Source organism: Lynx rufus, unplaced genomic scaffold (genome assembly GCF_022079265.1).
Source record: "Lynx rufus isolate CCGP_SWC_20201006 ecotype Redwood Valley unplaced genomic scaffold, mLynRuf1.p SCAF_10, whole genome shotgun sequence".
Lineage (NCBI taxonomy): Eukaryota > Metazoa > Chordata > Mammalia > Carnivora > Felidae > Lynx > Lynx rufus.
Window position 1 is genome coordinate 66,455,673 of NW_025814824.1, and position 22,111 is coordinate 66,477,783.

At 42.1% G+C, this 22,111-nt stretch overlaps 1 protein-coding gene and 1 non-coding gene across 4 annotated transcripts in view; both read right to left on the minus strand.

The window, feature by feature from the left end:
- ABCA1 (ATP binding cassette subfamily A member 1) overlaps positions 1-22,111 on the minus strand; it is a 135,461-nt gene that overhangs the window by 110,021 nt on the left and 3,329 nt on the right. For all 3 annotated transcript variants that reach the window (XR_006959960.1, XM_047067351.1, XM_047067358.1), the window contains exon 2: positions 5,117-5,281. Coding sequence is in view for 2 of the 3 variants with exons in the window: in XM_047067351.1 (XP_046923307.1) it covers positions 5,117-5,182 (66 nt within the window). In the remaining variant the exon portion in view is untranslated. The remainder of the gene's footprint in view (positions 1-5,116; positions 5,282-22,111) is intronic.
- On the minus strand, positions 7,115-7,218 carry LOC124505278 (U6 spliceosomal RNA). The gene has a single exon (XR_006960605.1). It is a non-coding gene; the product is annotated as a U6 spliceosomal RNA (small nuclear RNA).

The window sequence follows — 22,111 nt, forward strand, 5'->3', positions numbered from 1 at the left end:
TATGTAGTGGATGTTCAGTCAATATTTATCCCAATGAAACAATAAATGGCTACGTGTTCTAACTTTCTTCATCCCATACAAGACGAAACTAAAACTCAAGAGAAACAACTTTCCCTTAGCCATTGAGGCATATGGTGGCCAAGCTGGAATTAGAACAGAATTAGAATTAAATAAAAATTAGAATTATTATCCTGATTTGAACCGTCACTGCCAGGCCAGGAACAAGGATGAGGAAGAAATGTATCAGCTGAAACTGGAAGTGGAGAGGGAATGTGGAAAGTTTTCATCTACCCTGGAAAATTTTCTAATGGCTCTTAAATGAGGAGTTTTAATTTCTATTTATTTGATAGTTTATTCCTTATCGTTAACCAAAGTCCAAATACTTACACTCTCTGCGACAATTAGAATTACCTATCTTCCCAGGCACATGACTAATCAGATCTAATAGAGAAAATTAATAGCAAAAGCAAAAAAGAAAGGCCAGATGGCCACAGTGTCCCATCTGTTCCATGGGACCTTGGCCTCTGGCTCAGCCTAAAACCAGATGAGGATCCTGAGAGCCCTGAAGCCCCTCGCCCTTCCGGTCCCAAGCCCTGTTTGTACTGAATGACTGCCACCCACACAAGTTAACCGTTACTTTGGACCCAAACTGAGCTTTGCACTCGACTTTCGCAACTCTCGGTGTATTCTTTGCCCAACAGAAACAACGGAAAGCTAACCCTGGTTGATGGCTGTTGTGAGGGGACAATGGGGGCACAAAGAGGTCCCCAGGATTCATTAGCAAACAAGGACAGAGAGGGAAAGGGCAAATGTTGCCTTTCCACAGGGTTATTCTGGGGTGTACTGTTCAGCCCCCAGTTTTTACATATTCTTCCCAGCAGCAGAACACAAGGCCCCTATAGCAGGGGAGCCTCCTAGAGACCTGCAAACTAATGGCCCATTTAATACATTTACTACTCCTTCAGTAACCGCTTATTAAGCATATCCCAGGTACCAGGCTCTGAAGCTAAGTGTGTATTTCTAGAATCTGAGAAAATGGGAAACAAGCAATGATACCCCACACATTGTGGGCAAGAACAATCATGGAGCTTCTTTCCCTGCCCAGGAGGCAGTGGGTTCTGACTATGTGAGCTAACGAAAAGGAACCAAAACCCTGGACAGGTCCCCATGTCTCAACAATATCATCCAGAAATCCAAGCCAGGTGGATTGGGAAGTAGCTACCAGTCAGCACTTAAGATCCATGGGCATTAAACCCTTAGTGCAGATAAAGCAAAACCAGCCGGAAAAAAAAAAAAAAAAGCCTGTAGGGACACCAGGAAACTGGTTCCGGTGCTAATTCCGTGACTGACCCACTCTGGACCCCTGCCCCCCAGCCTGGAATCCCAGATCCATCAACTGTACTAGGGGCAGCCCAGATCTCTCCAGCTCTGACAACCTAAGCATCTATAACCTGCAATAAACCGCCTTTTTTTTTTTTCAGCTTCAGAAAAATACATTTCCTTGAGCTCTCAGGAAGGGAACCAAGGGCAAGCTAGCAGGCTTGTGGTGTACCATCCAGAAAAGCCCTTTTGTGTCAGATGCTGTATCTTTACTTCCGCCAGCAAAAACTCTGCCAGAAGGCTACAAATTGCCTTTGACTAAGCCTGCCTATCTCCCTAATCTTAACTCTTTTTAAATCCAGAAGCAGTACTAAACCAGAAGTGACAAGCTCAAGACCAGAAGAGGATGGCCCAGTCTGAATGGCCCAATCCCACGTCTTGTTCCAAGACCCCAAGCTCCTGATTCCTTGGTTGAGCTTGGGGAAATCCCTCCTCTGCTTTGCGTCTCAGTGTTCTCATCTGTGAAATGAGAGGTCTGGACTGGACTACCTTGAGCCCTGCTTTCATTGCTAAGATGAAACAATTCTTTCCACCACTCAGTGGTTAATGGATATGCTATGGCAAAGACAGTTTCCCATCATGTGCGCTGCTGCCATCAGGATGAGAAGAGGAGGGGACCTGGAGCACACAATGGTTAAGAAGTGAGGATAAGTGATAAACAGATAGGACTTGGAAATACCAGGACTTGAAATTTCCCAGGCAATACCTGGGAAAAGCCATGAGAAACAGAAGCAAAGGTGAGGAAAAGGTCAGAAACTTCAAGTTTTTGAGACTGAAAACAAAAAATAATGATGCTACTGAGAAGCAATCTGACAGCGATTTAGAGTACCAGCTCTGGAGTCAGATTATCTAGACTCGAAACCTACATGCACTCCTGAGTAGCAGCGTGGATGGACCTCAGACAGATTACTTAGACTCTCTCTGAACTTCAAGTACCCCAGCTACAACACAAGGAGATAACAGTACTTCATGGGGTCCTAAAGAATTAATCTAATTAATAATGGAAGCTCATCCTAGGCATTTGCTTTTATTATATTATAAATTAACACATTATATTTTACTATTACTATTATCATCAATCAAGACAGACAGGATACATAGATTCTAGTTTCTACTCTCTGACTAGTGACCTTAGGATTTAGGTCCCCACTTGTAACATGAGGCAGAAAAAATAATAATAACATAACATAACATAACATAAAAATAAATCAGTGATTCTCAGACTAGTACATATATTCATGAGGGATTAAATAGGAGTTCTCTGTGAGGATTTTAAACATGTTGTGTTTTCATTTCAATGGTCATCTAAACAAATTCAAATAAACGTATCTGAACCTGGGGCATCTGGGTGGCTCAGTCAGTCGGTTAAGCGTCCAACTTTGGCTCAGGTCATGATCTCACGGTTCGTGAGTTTGAGCCCCGCGTCCAGCTCTGTGCTGACAGCTTGGGGCCTGGAGTCTGCTTCAGATTCTGTGTCTCCCTCTCTCTCTGCCTCTCCCCTGCTCACGTTCTGTCTGTCTCTCTCTCTCAAAAATAAAATAAACATTGAAAAAAATTTTTAAAAAAAATCTGAATCTTCTGAATGCCCACTTTATAACTACTTCTGGCACAAGATTTCAAAGCCTAGGTTTACATTTGTATTTGTGATTGTGTTGGCACCGATGTAATTGTAGCAGACTAATGAAAAAGGAACAGATGCGGACGCAATTTATAAAAGAGGAGATTGGACCAAATGAACGCCAAATGATTATCAAATGCAGGTCACTGGAAAAGCAGTTGAAGAACTGAATCGTTAGCACAGCAATGTAGACTGTCCAAACTCCAAAAAATCAGCCCTACAGCATTCACTACCAAATTCACCTTACTACTTATAATCTGGTTTCATCTGAACAATGATAGCTGTCTTACTACATTAACGATGTTAATTTGAATTGTACTGGTTTTACAATTTTGTTTGCATTTAATTTGCAAGTATGCATGGGTCATATGGTTGTATAATAGCCTATAAGTACAGAGGTTTATACCTTGTTTCACATATGTACACAAGTAACATCACAAAAAAGAAGAAATTTCGGCAACAACAGATGTTGGCGAGGACATGGAGAAAGAGGATCTCTTTTGCACTACTGGTGGGAATGCAAACTGGTGCAGCCACTCTGGAAAACAGTATGGAGGTTCCTCAAAAAAATTAAAAATAGAACTATCCTACGACCCAGCATTTGTACTACTAGGTATTAATCCAAGGGATACAGGCATGCTGTTTCGAAGGAGCACATGCACCCCAATGTTTACAGCAGCACTATCAACAATAGCCAAAATATGGAAAGAGCCCAACTGTCCATCGATGGATGAATGGATAAAGAAGATGTGGTATATATACACAATGAAGTATTACACGGCAATCCAAAAGAATGAAATCTTGCCATTTGCAACTACATGGATGGAACTAGAGGGTATTATGCTAAGCGAAATCAGTGAGTCAGAGAAAGACAAATATCATATGACTTCACTCATATGAGGACTTTAAGAGACAAAACAGATGAACATAAGGGAAGGGAAGCAAAAAATAATATAAAAACAGGGAAGGGGACAAAACATAAGAGACTCTTAAATATGGAGAACAAACAGAGGATTGCTGGAGGGGTTGTGGAAGGGGGGATGGGCTAAATGGGTAAGGGGCATTAAGGAATTCACTCCTGAAATCATTGTTGCACTATACGCTAACTTGGATGTAAATTTAAAAAATAAGTTAAATTTAAAAAAATGTTTTTAATTAAAAAAAGAAAAAGAATAAGTTTCGCGAACACAAGGGGAATCTTGACATTTTTGTTCTTTTAAAGAATGTCCAAGCATTATTCTGGTTTGAGAAACACTAATTCAATTCTCTCAAAGGTCTCTTACAGCTTTTTGAGTCTAAGATGATCATTTTGGTTATAGACATGTTAAGCTTAGTTAAGATAGCCCAGTGGGGACTCAGGCTCTGAACTCAGAAGAAAGGGCAGGGCAGGAAACAGATTTAGAAGCCAACTACAGAGGGGTGCAGCTAAGCCCAGGAGACTACATAGGGTGTCCAGGAGTGTTCATCAGAGATAGACAAGCAAAGAGCTGATGTCTGAGCTCCAGGGAGCTCACCGTGCCTCACAGCCTTTACCCTCCTCTGTGTAAAAACACCATTCACCTGAGCATTAAAGATGATCTTCTCAAGATATGCAAAGAATTTGTGTCCCAACTGGGAAGTGAATGGCTTAGAACCCTCCACAGCAATCAAACAAATCTCAGTTTTATATTCCTTGAGGCTTTCAGTCAGAGCTGAGAGAGTCCACACTGACACGAAGAGATCAGCGTCTCTCTAAGAGCTGGGCTGTTAACTCACTTCATTCCCACCTCCCAGAAATACAAGGGCCCTTCAGGTGCTCACAGCCAGGTGGCCCCAAGGCTGTAGCAAAAGGAAAGAATGGGATGGTCAGAGGCAATTCTGTGCCAGATTCCAGGGGTCAGAACTCATGCCTGGCCACCAGCACAAACTAAAGCTGACATTTCTGCCTGGCCGCACATCTTCCCTCTCTCATAAGCAGTAGGGCTCTATCAGGACCACACGGACCTGTGCTCATCAGGGCCAGATTCATTCTTTCCCTTTAAGAAACCAAGAGGATTCCCTCTCCTCCCTTCTCCAATCCCCAACTCACAACCATGAAGAAAAGCAGAGGAGAACCTCCCCAGAGAAACCCAAGCTTACTGTTTGTCTTCTTCTGAAAGTGAGGTTCTTCCACAGCAGCAACCTCAACTGTGGCCAGTAAGCCATGTTTCCTCAGCCGGCAGCCGCAGCAACCTGTGTGTGGCTCAGGAGCTTCTGGAGGCAGCAGCAGCAGCTCACAGCAGGGACGCTGTGGCTGGTCATTAACTGAAAGATAAAGCAGGAGAGAACGCTATCAGTTATTGTTGCAAAGCCATACGCCAATGAGGGCTGTTGCACCAGCCCCCTCACCTGGGACCTCAAAACCCAGATCAGTGTCCTAATTACTCTCAGGAAGCCCTGAGTCCCCAACTTGCGGCTTCAGAGTTTCTCCTGTAAACAGGGATTCTGGAGGTTTTTCTGGCTGCGGCCTGGAAGCTGGTCATTATAAACCTAATCATTTTAGCTCCGTTGGTGCGACCATTTGGGAATGAAAAACGCACTTATGAAAGAAAACAGACTTAAGTGAGCAATCTTGGTTGGTCAAAACCCTGAGGTTGGAAACGGCACACTGGAATCCCAGACACCTGTCTCACTTGTCTAAGAAAAATGCTTCCCTTCCCATAAAACGTAGCAGCGTTATGAATTTTGCTTCGAACCTGGAGTAATTTATGCTAATTCTTGAAATTCGCTACCGACCACATTTTCATCTGGCCACATAGCTGTGCCCTTCAAATGATAAACGGCACCATCGATAAAGCAGTTTCCCAATCTGGAAAGCCACGGAGTTGTTTTAGATGACTATGAGTAAATACCGAGGAAATAACATTGACACCTGGTTCCCAGGTGACGAGGACAATTCCAGTGCTGTGTGTCTGTAGAAAGAAAACAATATCCCACGGAGAAACAAGTCAGCTGAGGCAGGCGGAGAGCATCACCTGCGAAACCAACAATCTCCCACTGCCCAGACATATGTACACTCTGGCTCTACTCCACCTGTGTGCACCTGCACACAGAGCCTGGCCCCTCCTTATCAGGTGTCACAGGTACCTCCCGGGAGGACTGTTTCACCCTGCTGGGCAAAAGGATGGTTCTCATAAGCAGCGGATACAACATGCTGTGTGTCCCAGCTGCCCGTTCAACAACTGTATTTATTAAATGCTGGAATAATCCCAAGTAGTCAGACTAAAATTAAAGTTGGGGAAAGGGTAGAAAATGAAAAGTGGAAGAAGGGAGGGATACACAGGTCAAAGTTAGGTCCTGCTGGCACTTCATAGTCATGAACTCTTGCCACAACCCAGAAACCAGCTTTACTTCTAAATAGCTCAGTTTATCATTGTGGCCCCTAGTAAGGTAGAGGTGGGAGTGGGAAACTAGGCAAGGGAGGAACAAATGGCAAAAAGAACTAATGCAGTGACCACTTGTGGATATAAAACCAAATATTGGACTAAAAAATCTGTGAGTCCAAATGAGATTGCAATGCAAAGGTCAACCTTTTACCCTTTTGCTGCCCACTTCATGAGGACTTGCATTTAAAACCTCTAGAGAAAGAAGAGAGTGGAGGGAGTTTTCAGTTTCTGAGAAGGAAAGACCCTACTACTATGTATTTTAATTCATTCATTGACAATCCAACAAATCAGGAGTTACTCTGAAAGATTCAAGCTGTAGGTCCTATTTCTTTATCATTTGCTCAGCAAACCTCTAGGACATAGACCCCCAAAATTTCTCACCCCAAAAAGAAGAGTTATACTGGCACTGCATCGGTTTGCAATTCGTTGTTTAAAGCTGTCAACGGACCTCCCAAGCACTGAGAGCCAGAATGCCACTGTGAGACGTGTCTGTCATCCCAATTGTTTTGTAAGTGGCCTAGGATAGGGCTTGCATTCCAGAAATACTGAAATAAATAATTAGCTAGATTTTTCTCATGCAAAAGCTGCTCTCTAGGAATCACTTAGTTGATTTAGAAGCTACATGAATCTTTTCAGATCCCCAGGGTAACAATGAGAAGCTTGGAACACAAGTTATTTATTTATTTATTTTAATTTTTAAATTTTATTTAGTTTTTAATATGGAAGCTTCATGAATCTGCATGTCAGCCTTGTGCAGGGCCCATGCTAATCTCTGTTTCACTCCAATCTTAGTATATATGCTGCCAAAGCAAGCATACAAGATTGTAATTTAAAAACAATTAACATAGCAGAGAGAGCCCCAATAGGAATCAACCCCAGCTCCCCAACTATGTGCCCTTGGCCAAGGCTTTATACTCTCTGAGCTTCAATTTCCTCATCAAAAAATGCAGATGACAATACCTACCTTGCATGATATTCAAAGGATTAAATGAGATAATATAAATGAATTCCCAACACAGTACATGGCACATTGTAAGTGCCAAAGAAATGAGCGCTCTTCTTCCCACTTATCTTTCTCTGTTCTGTCGGTACCTCCTAACAGAGCAATGGTTTTACCCTGTCCAAACATTCATTTCTATTCCATTATTTCTAGCAAATCCATTGTGGGATTCTGGAAAGGGCAAAGTAGGAAGGATGAAACCTGAATAGCCTCATGTTAGAGACCCCCACAGCCAAACCACAGCACAGAGTCCCCTAAACTTCAGTGAAAAATCTCAGAGGAAGAGAAGACACACCTCAATAGAGTGTTCGTGAGATGAGAAAGGGCAGGAAGAGATTTTCTGGAGAGTACTTTCCTGAAAGGAGAGTTTCTGGGTCTCCAGACATGGGTTCTGAGCCCAGTGACCCTCCAGGAGACATGCAGAGAAGGTTGTTAGCAAGAAGTAGCCCAGAGCAGCAATGAAGGTTCTGCTCTGGCTTTGCCGGGTACAAGCAGGCAGGCTTCTTCCCCCAAACCCCCACCCACCTTGGCATGGCCCTGGCCTCCTGAATAATTCCCTCTTCCCACTTCAGAACACAGTGATCGTTGCTGGGGCAATTCTGTCCACAAAGAAGGGTTTGGCAATGCCCAAACCCCTCCACTCAGGTAACTGAAGCCAAAGGGACATTTCTACATCGGTTTTCCAAGGAAGTGGACAAACAAACCAAAACCAAAAAGAATGCAGTACTATGTACTAGATTTCTCAATGTTTCAAAGCCAGTCACACACTCGCTTCTGCCCTTATGCACATTTCCAGTTACTGGCTGGAAAGGGTCCTACTTCACAATCACTGCCAGTCAATAGGCCACTCTGTCAATCCCACTCCTGGGTGACCACAGCAGCCACTTCACTGGTCTCCCTGCCTCTAGTCTTGTCCCCCTCCCATCCATTGATCAGGGAGCAGCTGCAATTATTCGATTAAACCATATATCCAAATGTGCCATTCTGCTCTTAGAACCCTCTGCCAGCTCCCCACTGCCCTAAGGAGGAAGTCCAGTCTATGTGGTAGTTTAACTGGTCTCCCTGATGACTCCCACCCCTCTCACACTGCTCCCCACCTCCTAAACCATGCCCAGAAGAAACTACTGACAGGCTCTGAATGTCCTACCGCCAGGACTTCTTGGTATGTTCCCTGTCCAGAAAAGCCTTTCTCCCAGCACTGTCTGCCTGGCTAACTCTTCTTCAACCTTAGGTCTCCATGTAGCTTCCGCTTGCCCAGGATCCTGTCCTAATTACCTCCCCTGCACTGACACCTGGGTTAGGAGCCCCTCCTGGGTACTCGGAGGGCTGCCTCTCTTTTCCCTTGAAGTATTTCTCCCTCATTCTGAGTCCGCAGGGACCACTTCTGTTTTCTTCATCGATGTTTTCCCTAGTACCTGGCATGCAATAAACAGTCAGGGAATGTTTGCTTAATTAATTGACTAAGAGATGGACAAGAGAAATAGGGTTTCAGAAGGTAAGGGTGGTGGCATTTCCGGGCCTGTGGTAAACTGATTTCTCAAGCTTGATTAACTGATTCCGGTAAATTGTCCCCAGAGAGGATAGCTCTATGTTCAGCAGGCTTCTACCACATGCTCCAAGGCCATAAAGGACTGTTGAGTTTTCCCAGGCGACTCCTGGGGCATCCGGGAAAATGTAATTAAATCTAGGTCTACTTCCCACAAACACTAGGTTTAGCTAAGGTCCAAGCGAGCCATACCAAGGTCAGTAGAGCCATGGAATCTGCTTTCTGCCAATCTCCATGTTCAAGTCCTACGTGCTCTCTCTCTCTCTGGGTCGCATCATCAGTCACTCAGGCGGACCACCACCCTTTGCCAGCATTTAACATAGTTTCCACACCCTAACCTTCTTTTGTATAGTATGGACCTAGTGGAAGAGGCCTTTCAAACTTTTAACCACTTTCTTAAAGGAATTTTCACTTCTGGAGTGCCTGGGTGGCTCAGTTGGTTAAGCGACCGACTCTTGGTTTTGGCTCAGGTCATAATCTCACGGTTCATGAGATAGAGCCCCATGTCAGCTTCACGCTGACAGTACAAAGCCTGCTTGGGATTCTCTCTCCCTGTCTCTCTACCTCTCCCCTGCTCACTCACTCTTTCAAAATAAATAAACTTTAAAAAAAAGAAATTTTCACCTCAAATGCCACTAATATTAGAACATTATTCGTATCCAGAGAATATAGCAGACTGCTAAAGCATAGCCTTCTCAAATAAGCAAAGATGCTCAACATCATTAGTTGTACAGAAATGCAAATTAAGACCACAATGAAATACACATCTGCTAGAAGTAGTACAATTTTTAAAAATTTTAAAGCGCGAGCAAGTCTGTGGAACAACTGGAACTCTCATACACTGTTGGTGGGAATGTAAAATGGAACAGACGCTTTGTAAAACAGTTTGGCAATTTCTTGTAAAGTTACACACAGACTTATGATACAGCTCAGCCATCTCATGCTAGGTATTTACCCCAAAGATAGGAGGGCATAAGTTCGCACAAAGACTTGTGGGTGAACGCTTACAGAAGTCTTATAGGGAATAGCCAAAACTGAAAACAACCCAAATATCCATCAACTAACAGATAAATTAAAATGGAATACTACTGAGCAATAAACAAAGAGCAAACAACTGATATGTACAACAGCATGGATGAATCTCAAAAGCCTTACGCTAAGGGAATAAGCAAGACACAAGAAACCGCCTCTTTATGACTCCATTTATATGACATGCTGAAAAGGTGAAGCAATGAGGGCAAAACTCAGATCCGTGTTTGATCTGTGGAGGCTGGTGATGGGTGGAGGTTGAAAACAGATTGCAGAAGGAGCACTGAGTGATGGGAGATCTTCTGTATCATGATTGTGGTCGTGGCTATATACATCTATCAAAACTCATCAAACTGTACACTTTAAAGGGGTAAATTAAAGCCAATTTGACAATAAATCATACTAAAAAAATTTTAAAATTTTAAGGGTAAATTAATTGTATGTAAATTATACATCAATAACCTGACCCAGCCCCCCCCAACAAATCATTTTCCTTCTATTATAATAGTTGACATGCTCCACAAGTCCATTCATGCCTCGGAGGACCTGAGAACTGTACAGTGTAAAGTCTGATTATTGTGTGATTCACTAGGGTGAATAGTGGATAAAATATTCGCTCCATATTCACTCAACAAACAAGGAAGCCTTAACTCTGCAAGGGTCCCCATTAGCACAACAAATATTTATTGAGTACCTATTACATGCTGTTCTAGATCCTGGAGAGCCTGAAGTGAACAAAAGAGGCAAAATTCCTGCTCTTGTGGAACTTCTAGGAAGGAGGTGGAAAATAGCAGCAGCTTAAGGCAGTGGGAGGTAGGAGTAATGAAGAAAAATACAGCAGAGTAAGGGAACAGAAAGTATTGGGGGACGGGGTAACTCCTTTCTGAGGAAGCACCTTTAGGACAGTGAAATGACACTGGGCTGTGCCACTTGCAAAAGGGTCACCAAGTGACACCAAGAATGTCAGATTCAGTGATGCTGGCATAAGAATAAAACTACAGGTTTACAGGAAGCTTGGTGCAAAGAGGAAAATACATATACAGCCCCAGTCAGCACCCACCACGCTGCTCCTCCAGCCCCTTCTTCACCAAAACACTTGGCCCTTGTGCACCTCACATTAAGTTTCAAAGAGAGATGAGAAATAAAAAGAAGAAAGGAGGAGACAAACAGAGGAAGTCCTGCAAAAAAGACAAGGTAGGAAGGTTTATTTCCCACTTGGCAAAGCCATAAGAAAAACAGGAACTACTTCCCGTGACTGCCTTGTACCCTTCTAAAGCATTAAATCTGCCTACGGAAGCGTAATAAGGGGGGAAAAATGCACATGTTTGCACTGCTGCCAGGAACTCTCAGTCTCTGCAGTCACCAAAGGGTCGGTTGGTGTTTTTCCTTCTGGCAAGAACACTGGGGGCACGTGAGGCCAGGCCTAGAGAGCTGAACTTCCATCTAAGGTGCAGGTCGAACCCTCGGCCAGGGCATGTGCCAGACGAGGGCCGTCCCCAAGCAGGAACCACACCACCACCATTTCTCACCGCAGCAAAGTAGCTGTCCCCTCATAAGGCCATACTCCAGTCAACTGTCTTACTGACAGAAAGTTTGATGCAGTTTTGGAGAACCGTTCCCTCTACACCCCTGTCCCGACCTTATAGAGAAGCTGAGGCCCTCAAAAAGCAAGTGGCTTGACCAGACTCACCCCCTAGAGTTAGAGCTGGCCCCCACATGTCTAAAGAAGTAACTTTTCCAACAACTGTTATACGTCCCTCCCCACTATCATCTTTCCGCTGCAATTCTGTTTGTTCTTCTGAACACACTTCTGAGTTCTATCCAAATATACCCAGAACGTGCAGTCAGCAACTAGTGTTCATTTCTCCCAGAGAGCAGTCTTAAGGGCAACTAGTTCTCCAAATTTTACATAGATAGATAGATAGATAGATAGATAGATAGAGTGTGCGTTCTACTTTGTTGACAAATGTCTACATGGTTACCAGAAGTGAGACAGAAGTTGAAATTTGTGACAACAGCTTGTCAGCATCTCTCCTGATAAAACGTATCTAGACGTCTCACATCGATAAACAGCTAGCCAGTAACATACAAAGCAGCAGGTAGATCTAAGGCAGGATTGAACCCTACCACATATGAATTGAAAATGAGTTGGCACTAGAGCTCAACTGATTGCATATTCATGAGATGTTGATACAAAAGCAAGACCCACCTACGCATCTGGTCTCCAAAGAGATGTGGAGGGTCCTATAAAATTAGGGTATGAAACCCATGAGCCCAACAGAGCACACTTGCTTTGGAAAAGGTCTGTTCTTTCATTGCATCTCTGAGCATATGTCTCTGGATCAGAAGCCCCATTCAGGGAAAAGGCTAATGAGATAACTGATAGAAAACCAGGCTGCATGCAACAGGCTCACCGAAACCAGGACTGAAAACAGGACGTAGCTGCTGAGGTGGGAGGAAGGGATTTGGACTGTGACTTCTCCCCTGCTGACCCTGGGGAGCTTTATTAGCCCGGGGTTCATTTGACTGTCTGAGTTTCACTTCTCTGGCCTCCAGGTGCCCCCAAGCTCTCTATCCTTAAGGCCATCCTTGCTAACCCTAAATTCCACCCCCTCACATTTCCCAACCATCCTATAGACTCCCAAATTTAGTTAAACTGCCGTTAGCTGCCATTAGGCCCCTAGAGGCCTGCAGAAAGGCCATGGTCTGCTATTCAGCAACCCCTGAGATTGTGTTCCTACTTACATGGTAATGTTTTAATACTCAAATTTGAGGACAAAAAGATGTAAGAAATCCTCCAAGGTAAAAAGTCAAGGGTAAAAGGAAGCAATTCTATCATTATAGAAGATGTCTATCATCCTAGAAGAGGCTCTATCACATACCCATTTTTAAAATATATATCCAATGAATTTCATCAATTCCAGCAATCTGTGACTCTTGGACACTTTTTTTTTAAGTGCCAAATGTATCATACTTACTTATTATTAACAATTAGTTTATAGAGGAATACAGATTCAATTTCCTGGACAAAAGTATTTGCTAATAGCTAATTTTCAAAATGAAGGCTATGAAATGAACGCATACAAACTGAAAGAAGAGACACATGAATACCATCAAATCTGTAACTAGCCCTGGAGAAGCATTATCCTTCCTGCTGTCAACAATTCTATTTTAAAGGAGACTCACAAGGTTTAAATCTATTTCTATCATATTTGAACAGCCAAAGATACGTTTCATCACTCTCAACATTGCAGTTGCTACCAGCTAATACAGTCTCAGGACTTCTAAAACTGCTAACAGCCATGGTTTTCAAAAGCAAATCTGTCCCGTACCCAAGTTCTTGTTTCATTGTTATTGAACTATGGAGAAGTTCTAACAAAATATTAGAGATAGCCCATCTCCCCCTGCTGATTTCCATTAAATAAACACAGGGCAACCTTCAAAGGAGGATTTCGGCAAACAATACAACTATTTGCTTTTTCTCTGGTAGGAGTACCTAGCATATAGGAAAAAGAAGTTTCCTGTTGAAAAGAAATCAATCTGTCAACATTATTTATCATAGAAAAAAATTTTTTTTCAACTACCATTATAATACCAAAATAAGAAGGGCCTGGAAAGAAGGAGCTATTGAAGTCAGAAACACCCTGAGCTATACAGAAACACAAGCAAGCAAGTCTCCATGAGCAATCAATCATTTATTTGCAGAAAAATTTGACTACCGTGTTCCCTGTTGCTGCAGGAGGGTTTCCCAAGAGAATGTTAGGATAAAAGTCTAGTGACTGTATCAGCAAAAACCATTTTGTTTGGCTCCCATCTCTGAAGGGTCAACATCTTCAGATGTCCAACCTTCTCCTAGCATAAAGGGTTTATTTTTATAAAAGTGCTCAAAGGACTTGGGGACAAACCCAAATCCTTTCACCGCCTTCCCCTTCCTTTGGGCTTATGCTACTGTATGGCAAACTCTTCCTAAACATCCTTAACTCTTATTTTTTTAATTAACTGGCCCAGTAGAAAGCAGGGAGGTTTTGGAGTCAGAGAAAACTGGTTTGGAAGCCTGGCTCTGCTCCTCACCAACACTGGGACCCTAGGGACTCTGAGCCCCTGTATCCTCTCCAGAAAATAGAACTAATAATGTATACAAACATTAAGTCAGTTCCTGGAACAAAGTAAGTGTCCAGTAAATGGTAGCTATTATAATGATTAGTGCTGCTGACTTCACAGGGTGAAGCATTCATCATGGGTGGGGCATAAAGTGGGCAATTTATTAAAGGAATCTCTCTTCTCTCTTCTTTGTCCACAGAAAGTACTATTTCCCCAAAGGCCTTTCCAGAACAAACTGGAGCTCTCCCCAGTGCCCAGCTCAGTGGAAGATGTTAAAGGGGTGACCCTGATACCCTGGTGCCACTTCTGGAATTGTTTTACCACGAAATCCTCTTTTGGGAGCCCCCAACACTCACTCACACTATTCTCTCCGTGCTCTGGGCAGGCAACTCCTATTCCCTATGCAAGCACACTGCTCCCTTCCTCCAAGTCTTCAGCACCTGGCTCAGTTTCCCTCTCCACCGTGACGTCTCCTCCAGCCTCTATATCAACTACCTGTTTGCTACCTGGGCCTTACACTTCATCTTTTCAGGCTCTCCCTACAATCCTCTCCAGGCTACTGACTTATCAGGTGGTCCCTGCTAAACTGTAAGCTACGTGCAGCAAGCTACTGTGTCTCAACATCTTATTCTCTGCCATATTGAGCCCAGTGCCCAGGAAGACTCTATGCTCTGTAACGTTCGTGGAATGAAGGCTTCTGAAGTCAGACTCCAGGAATGAGAGAAAATAGTTAAAGCAGGCTCTCTACAGTAACAAATCAGAAGTTTCATTGAAAGTAGAGGTTCAGATAGCCCAGAAGCATGACAAAATTTCCAGCTGTGCTCAAAGAAACTCAAGTTCAAGCGCATTTAATTTGGTTGTCCTCAAAGCTGCCCTAATTCGCTGGGAAGGACATTCATTTTCATTGGCTTCATGTGGGCAAAGGAGAATGGGTAATTTGCCAGACATAGGCTCTAGAACCCCTGTAAGCATGCCAGCTACAAGAATACCTCCCCTAGGGGCTCAACCCTAAATATAAGACTGCCAGCATTGGTCAAGACTCTTGAACTCTAAACACATAGGCTCAAATCAAAAACTCACTCAATGAAGCACAGCAATACCTGAATAAAATTTTTCCATCTCAATACTCTATTCCCTCTACATTTGCCAAAACGAGTTATCTAACCCCAGGCTCTTGTCCCATTCTAGCTCACTGAGTATGTGACCAAACCCCAGCAATCTTTATCCAGAACACCTTCTTTCACCAGCCAGCTCTTGAGGCAGTGCGGACTTCTGTCACATGTCTGAGATGCTTCTGTTTCTACGGCCCAGCCAGGACCAGGTAACTAAGTAAGTGAAAATTTAGTCGGGCTTCCAGGACCGGCACAGAGATCCAGGGTCTGAGCTCCGCCCCCAACTTTACACCTGGAACTCCTCTATAACAACCAAAAGAAACCATGTTGCTGGCTGGGTTGCTTAATTAAAAGAAGAAAGAGGAATAAGATCACAAGTTTAAATCCATACACTTGTGATTCTGAAAAGCAAAAATTGAAGGATGTTGGCCTTTTTTTAAACACTGGCAACATGAACTCCATTTTTTGAGGTTTGGGAGGATCTTCTCAGAGGAAACAGATCTCTACTATTCCGATTATTATTATGATTCTAAGTATTCCTTCTAGAAAGCGCTGTCATTAAGATTTTCACAAATCCAACATTTTATATGCCAGATTAAAAAGTGTTCAAGGAAAAGAAACTAAACTATTGGGTGCAACTCCTACTAGCCTTCTTTTTTTAACAGTGGTTTTACAGTGCCATTTAAGTATCTGCACAATCCAATCTCCCAGGCAGCCATGTGCTAAATATCTACATCAGGTAAGCACCAGAGTCCCCAACCTGGTGCTCTGCCTAAGGACAGAGTGCCTTGCTGGTCTCTGCAGCCACCAGGGGCACATGCAATCCTCTTAATGGAGGCCATTGGAACCAACTGTCAGACAACCCTCCCTTTGCTCTGGGGAAGAGAAAGGCACGCTGTGATCATGTGAAATGTGACCAGGTTTGGAAACTGGAAAATGGCACTGATGCCACTAAATTTGCAAATCCTGCAACAGAACAGACAACTGAATTAACATAACTTGACCAAAGGCTTTCTTTTTTCTTGAACCCAAGGTCCTTACTACAATGAACACAATCATTAAAGTTAAAAAACAAAACAAAACAAAACAAAACAAAACACCACTCTGCCCTGAATCACAATTAATCTTAACGGGCCAAAATTAGCACAGGGTTTTGTACTTTTGCATAAAGGAAACAGACTCCAGTTAAGACTCGACCTTCAGGACTGCTGTGGGGATTTCCTTCCTATTCAAACCTACAACCAAGCAGCAATTCTAATTGGAGAGAGAGAAAATACAGTTAAAAAACTCCTTAAGATTCAAAGTGGACCAACAGACAATAAATAAATGAGGCCAGTCTGATTTTCAAAGATTCAGTGTCCATTTTAAGCTGAAAAGGACAGACTTGTATAGACACAATTTTTTTCTCTCCTAAAAGGACATTGTAAATATTACCCAAAATTCTGGTAGAGTAGCAAAAAGTCTGGATTAAAACACGAGGGGCCAAGATTTTAATTTCCAGGTAATGACCCCTGTGGGGTAAAACCACTGTATCACTTTAAGCCTCAGAACAGAAAACAAGTCTTGATGATAAAGAGGCTGGAGTAGAAGATCTGAATCTAGGAAAACTGCTTGGAGCTTGGGTATCAGACTTGGGCTTGAATCCCCCTTGTTGGTTGCCATCGTGCCATTAGCAAAACGTGTGAACCATGAACGACTTATTTAACCACTCTCTGCATCAGGTATACAGAGACATCTCTGCATGATGGGACATACATCAATATTTCCCCAAACGTGGGAATTCATCACAAGGTGAATTTAAGTGCCACTTAAATTCCACTTAGACAATTCTAGATGGACAGATGCAGTATGAAAAACTGAATCACACGAGAAAAATTCATTCAACACTTTTTTGGCCTTTATAAAAATTTTATTACATTAAAGAGAAAGTTTGTTTGGCCTGCTCTTCAACACTTCTTTAATATTGGCTAATACCCCCTTTTAATAAAGTGACAAGTCTCTGAGTCCACCAGCACCTTTGGAAAGCAAGTTTATTTCACAGACAGACTATTTAGAAAAACGATTTTTTTTTTAACATTTATTTATTTTTGAGAGAGAGAGAGCATGAGCTGGGAAGGAGCAAAGACAGGGCGACACAGAATCCGAAGCAGGCTCCAGGCTCCAAGCTGTCAGCATAGAGCCCGATGAGGGGCTGGAACTCGTGAACTGCAAGATCATGACCTGAGCCGAAGTCAGACGCTCAACTGACTGAGCCACTCAGGCACCCCAAAAAATGACTTGTTTTCACTCTATTTTGTAAATACACTCACAAAAATGTGAGTCAATGTAAATAACCTGAATGATTTATGTGCTGCCTATCAAAGATAGGGTGATGGTGACAATTACAAGAGGTGACACGGAGGAAGGCCTAACCCTCGTCGTGCTCTCATCTACCCGTCGTCAGTGGGTAAAATTTCAGTCAGTGAGGAATATGAGTAGAGGATGCATTGCAAACAAAAGTAACCAGAGAGGATGAATGTGAGATACCACAACAATGAGGAGCAGGAAGGGGCTCCTAAAATCGAAGGAAATTCAGTTAATAAATAGTTATTAAGCCATACTATGTGCTAACAATCACTGGCGAAAAAACAAATCTAGTTCCTTCAAGTATGCCTCTTATAAACTAGGATAAAAAGCTGTCAAGATAGGTCAGAGTCTTATTTCAAAGAGCCTTGAATGCCAAGCTAATGATCATCATGGCAGCAGACCCTCCAAGTCTTCGGACATGTATTTAGCCGCTAGTACTTTACGTGGTATTTGAAAAAATATTTGCCAAAGAAATGAATTTCAGTTTAATGGTATTTTTTGTACATTAACACATTTAATTTTTTTATATTAACACATTTTTCTAATAGTTTATCTTCCTCTTCCCTCCCTCTCCTGGTACCAGAGATCACACCTCACCCCAGTTAAGATCAACGGACACCTCCACCTCCAAGCCCTGCCCCTGGGAGCAGAGAAGGATCCTCAGGTCAATCTAAACTCATTACTCTGGGTCTTTACTGTCTCTCTGCCTTTCCAAGGAAGGCTGTTGCTTCCATCAGTGTTGCCTTTATGTCAAACTCGGGTCATCTAAACACCAGATGCAATTGATTTCAAACTGCCACCCCCTTGGGGATTTGCTTCTTCAAGAAAACAAGCTTGGTATGACCCTTGACAAAAGGAATTATTCCCAACCTGGCATCTTACAGGAATTTTGCAAAGCAAGTGTAAATAGGGATATGAAACCCACACAACTTCACAGTGTCTTTCCTCCTCTCATGCACCCCCCCTTCCCATCCTGAAACCCCTTGCTCCTTTTCTGCCCCCCCTTCTTCCTTCTGGTCCCAATCTGTTGTGATCTCTGAGATAACAAATTCAGGACAATGCCTCAGAAAGCCGTCTTGCCCACCTACCCCCAGTAAGAGTCTTCCAAGATATTTAGGAATATCCTTATAAGGTTAGTCCAGTTCTTATCCTAGGATGGGCAGTGGTGCTCCTTTCACATAATGGCTTAACAGGACTGCAGGATAAGTGTCAGAAGCAAAACCTATACCCACAATGGAGAGATGTCCAGGATAGACCGTCCAAATGAGTATTTTATTTCAGAGAGATTCTCCAAATGGTGAGTTGGAGATGGGAACAACGTCTCACTAAATCATGTTTGCTCTACTGAAGTTTATTGAGATGAACCAACTCCCCCTTCCTTTGCATTTCAGATGAGAATGCCTTTTTGGTTCTATGATTCACGTCTTCCTCCATTAAGGCAGATAAGTAGACAATTTCCACAGCTTTCTTGCCTCTGCCTTCCTCTCCTATCACCTTCACCGTGCCACCTTCACTCTCATCGGGAATACTCTTAGGCACCCCCTGGGTGTCTCCTCTCTAGTCTTGAAACCACATAATCTGTGAAACTAATGCTGAAGATTTCCCATAGGATATTATCTCTAAGTAGCTCCAATCAAAGAATCACCCTGTTCCTAAATACACAGCTAGAGCTGGAGGATGTAAACACACGAAGGGCTCTTTAAAAGTCATGCACTTCCTCCTCTTTCATTTTGTAAAGCAGGGACCTAAATCTTGGAAAAGTAAAATGATTTGCCCAAAGTCATTATATTTTTTACATATAATTTCAGAAATTCACTGAAGAGCCATGATTTCTGAAATTATATGTAAACAATATAATTCTATGCAAAATTACATGTAATTACACATAACACTTGGAGTGTACATGTCTATGTATATTTTTTCTGAAGAGAGAATCCATTGATTTCATCATATACTTGAGATTATTAAAAATCCTCTCCCCATAGGGGCATGTGGGTGGCTCAAGTCAGTTAAGCCTCTGGCTTGGGCTCCAGTCAAGATCTTGCAGGTTCATGAGTTTGAGCCTCATGTCAGGCTCTGTGCTGACAGCTCAGCGCCTGCAGCCTGCTTCCGATTCTGTGTCTCCTTCTTTCTCTACCCCTCCCCCACTCATGCTCTGCCTCTGTCTCTCAAAAATAAATAAAAACATTTTTTTAATTTTAAATAAATAAACGTTTAAAAAATCCTCTCTGATACTGGTTATGCATATAAAATTCTTTCTGGGAACTGTCCCATACTAAATACCAGTTATCATAAAACATCTGGACTTCAAGACTAGCCAGATAAAATGTTTTGGCTTCCAAATGCTTCTTGGAAGTTGAATTTGGCATAGAAAATGCCGGAGAGTTTTAAACAAATACACACACACACACACACAAACACACACACACACACACACACAGAATGAATAAAAGAACAGATCCTATGCATACGAGGTTGTTTTGGTTTTTTAAAAAGTATTTAAATTCTATATTACTTAGTAAATTCTCATTCTTATTTTAAAAAATTAATTAATGTGCAAATCAAAGTGCTTTAAAGTGAAAGGTCATAGATGATAACATTTTCTCAAATCACAGCTGCCTCAAAAAGAAATGAAACTGATTGGGCCCCTGACTGGCTCAGTCAGTTAAGTGTCCTATTCTTGATCTCTGCTCAGGTCATGATCTCATGGTTCTTGGGATTGCTTGGGATTCTGTCTCTCCCTCTCTCTGCCCCTCCCCCACTCTCTCTCACTTTTCTCAAAACAAACTTTAAAAAAATGAAATGAATGGAATCACAATTGTTTGTTCTACAAAAAGTGAGCTGACCTAAATTGAGTAAAAATTTCTCAATCTTTATCACAAACCTAACTACAAAAACTTCACATATATTTCTATTTCTAAGGCTTTTCTGTGATTATCCCATCATTATAATTTGTTTTTTAGAATATAGCAAACAAAAATTAGTTTCCCATTCTCTTTGATTCGTTCAAGTCAGCTTTTATTGAACCCCTTTCATATCAAAGGGGTTGAATTAAGGACTGGGAGAATGAATCAAAGACCTCCTTGAGGAGAACCGTACACTCAAGAGGAATACAAATACATGTTAACTAAAACCAAAAAAACAATTAAATACATGACATGAATAGTGCAGTAATCTAATCTTACGGAAGTAAAAAAGAAGGGGATAATTGTCACTCAGTGTTAGCAGGGAGGAGTGAATCCAGGAGTTCATGAGAGGGATGGCATTCCAATCAGGTCTGAAATTGAGTTTTCAAAATGTAAAAAGACAGGATTTCAAACTTTATTGTGTTCCAGGAACTATGTGTGATGCACCTGCCATTCACTGTTCCCATAAATGCTCTTTGCCTTAATATAGTTTATTATCTTAACGGAATGCAAAGTAACGGAAAGCTCTATCCGAAGACAATTTTACACATGAGCTTTTCATTCTGTGGTTTAAAACATTTCTAAATGTACCTCTCTAACAACATCTATGCTGGTTATCTACCAGGGAACTATTTTTAGGTAAAAATATCCAAATGAAAAGGAATCACTCTTTGCCATTTGCTAGTATTTCTTTTGTCAAAACTTGGATATCCTGACAAAGTCCTGACTCTGATATTGGCAAATTCATGGAAACTAAACTGCCCGGGGTTACAACCTCAGCCTCACTACTTACAAACTCTGTGATCAGGCTCCTTAACCTGTCTATATCTCAGTCTCCCCATCTGTAAAATAAAGATAATAATAGTATCCACAACCTGTGCTTCTCATGAGAACAAACTGAAACATCATGCAAAATGCTTAAAACAACATCCAGGACGCAGTAAATGAGCAATAAGTGAAACTGCTTCTAACTAAGTAGAAATGTTTTCTAAGAACTGATTTCTAATTTGCTGTAATAATTTAATAGGAAAACCAGTTTCCCATCCTATTTCACTTTCATAAAGCCGACTTTGAAACTGTATTTACTTTCTGAGAAGGATGCCATACGAAACGGCTAAATCGGATTCCTAGACAGTAACGGCAGGAACAGAGAAATAGCTTATTTCAAAAGGTCCACAACATAATTAAGGATAGTACAAGCAGAAATTGTATTGTTTTATAACCAACAGAAAAAAAAAATTCACCAAAGTTAAGACTGACGGCTAAATTAATAGTTCTCTTGCCTTTGTCTTTTTGTTCCTTATACTTTTACAGCCAAACACTCTGCCATTCCATTTTAGATGTATTACACAGGAAAACATTTTGACATCGTAGACCTACTCACAAATATCTGACTGAAGCAATAGTAAAATTTTCATTTTAAAACCAAGAAAAGAATTAATGTTATTGTCTGTTCTTTCCACGGTGTTGCAATCCCTATGCAACCAAGATCCTAAGCTGAGAATTTGGCTGGCCCACTCACAGCAACAAGGGAAATATGATACAGGCTGTAGATTCTGATAAGGGCTATAGCAGATGAATGTACCATAAATACAGTGAGCATTCTCAGAGAGTCCTCTGCTTACAGCAGCTGAAATTGTACCACCTCAAAGCTTAGTGTGGGATCTAA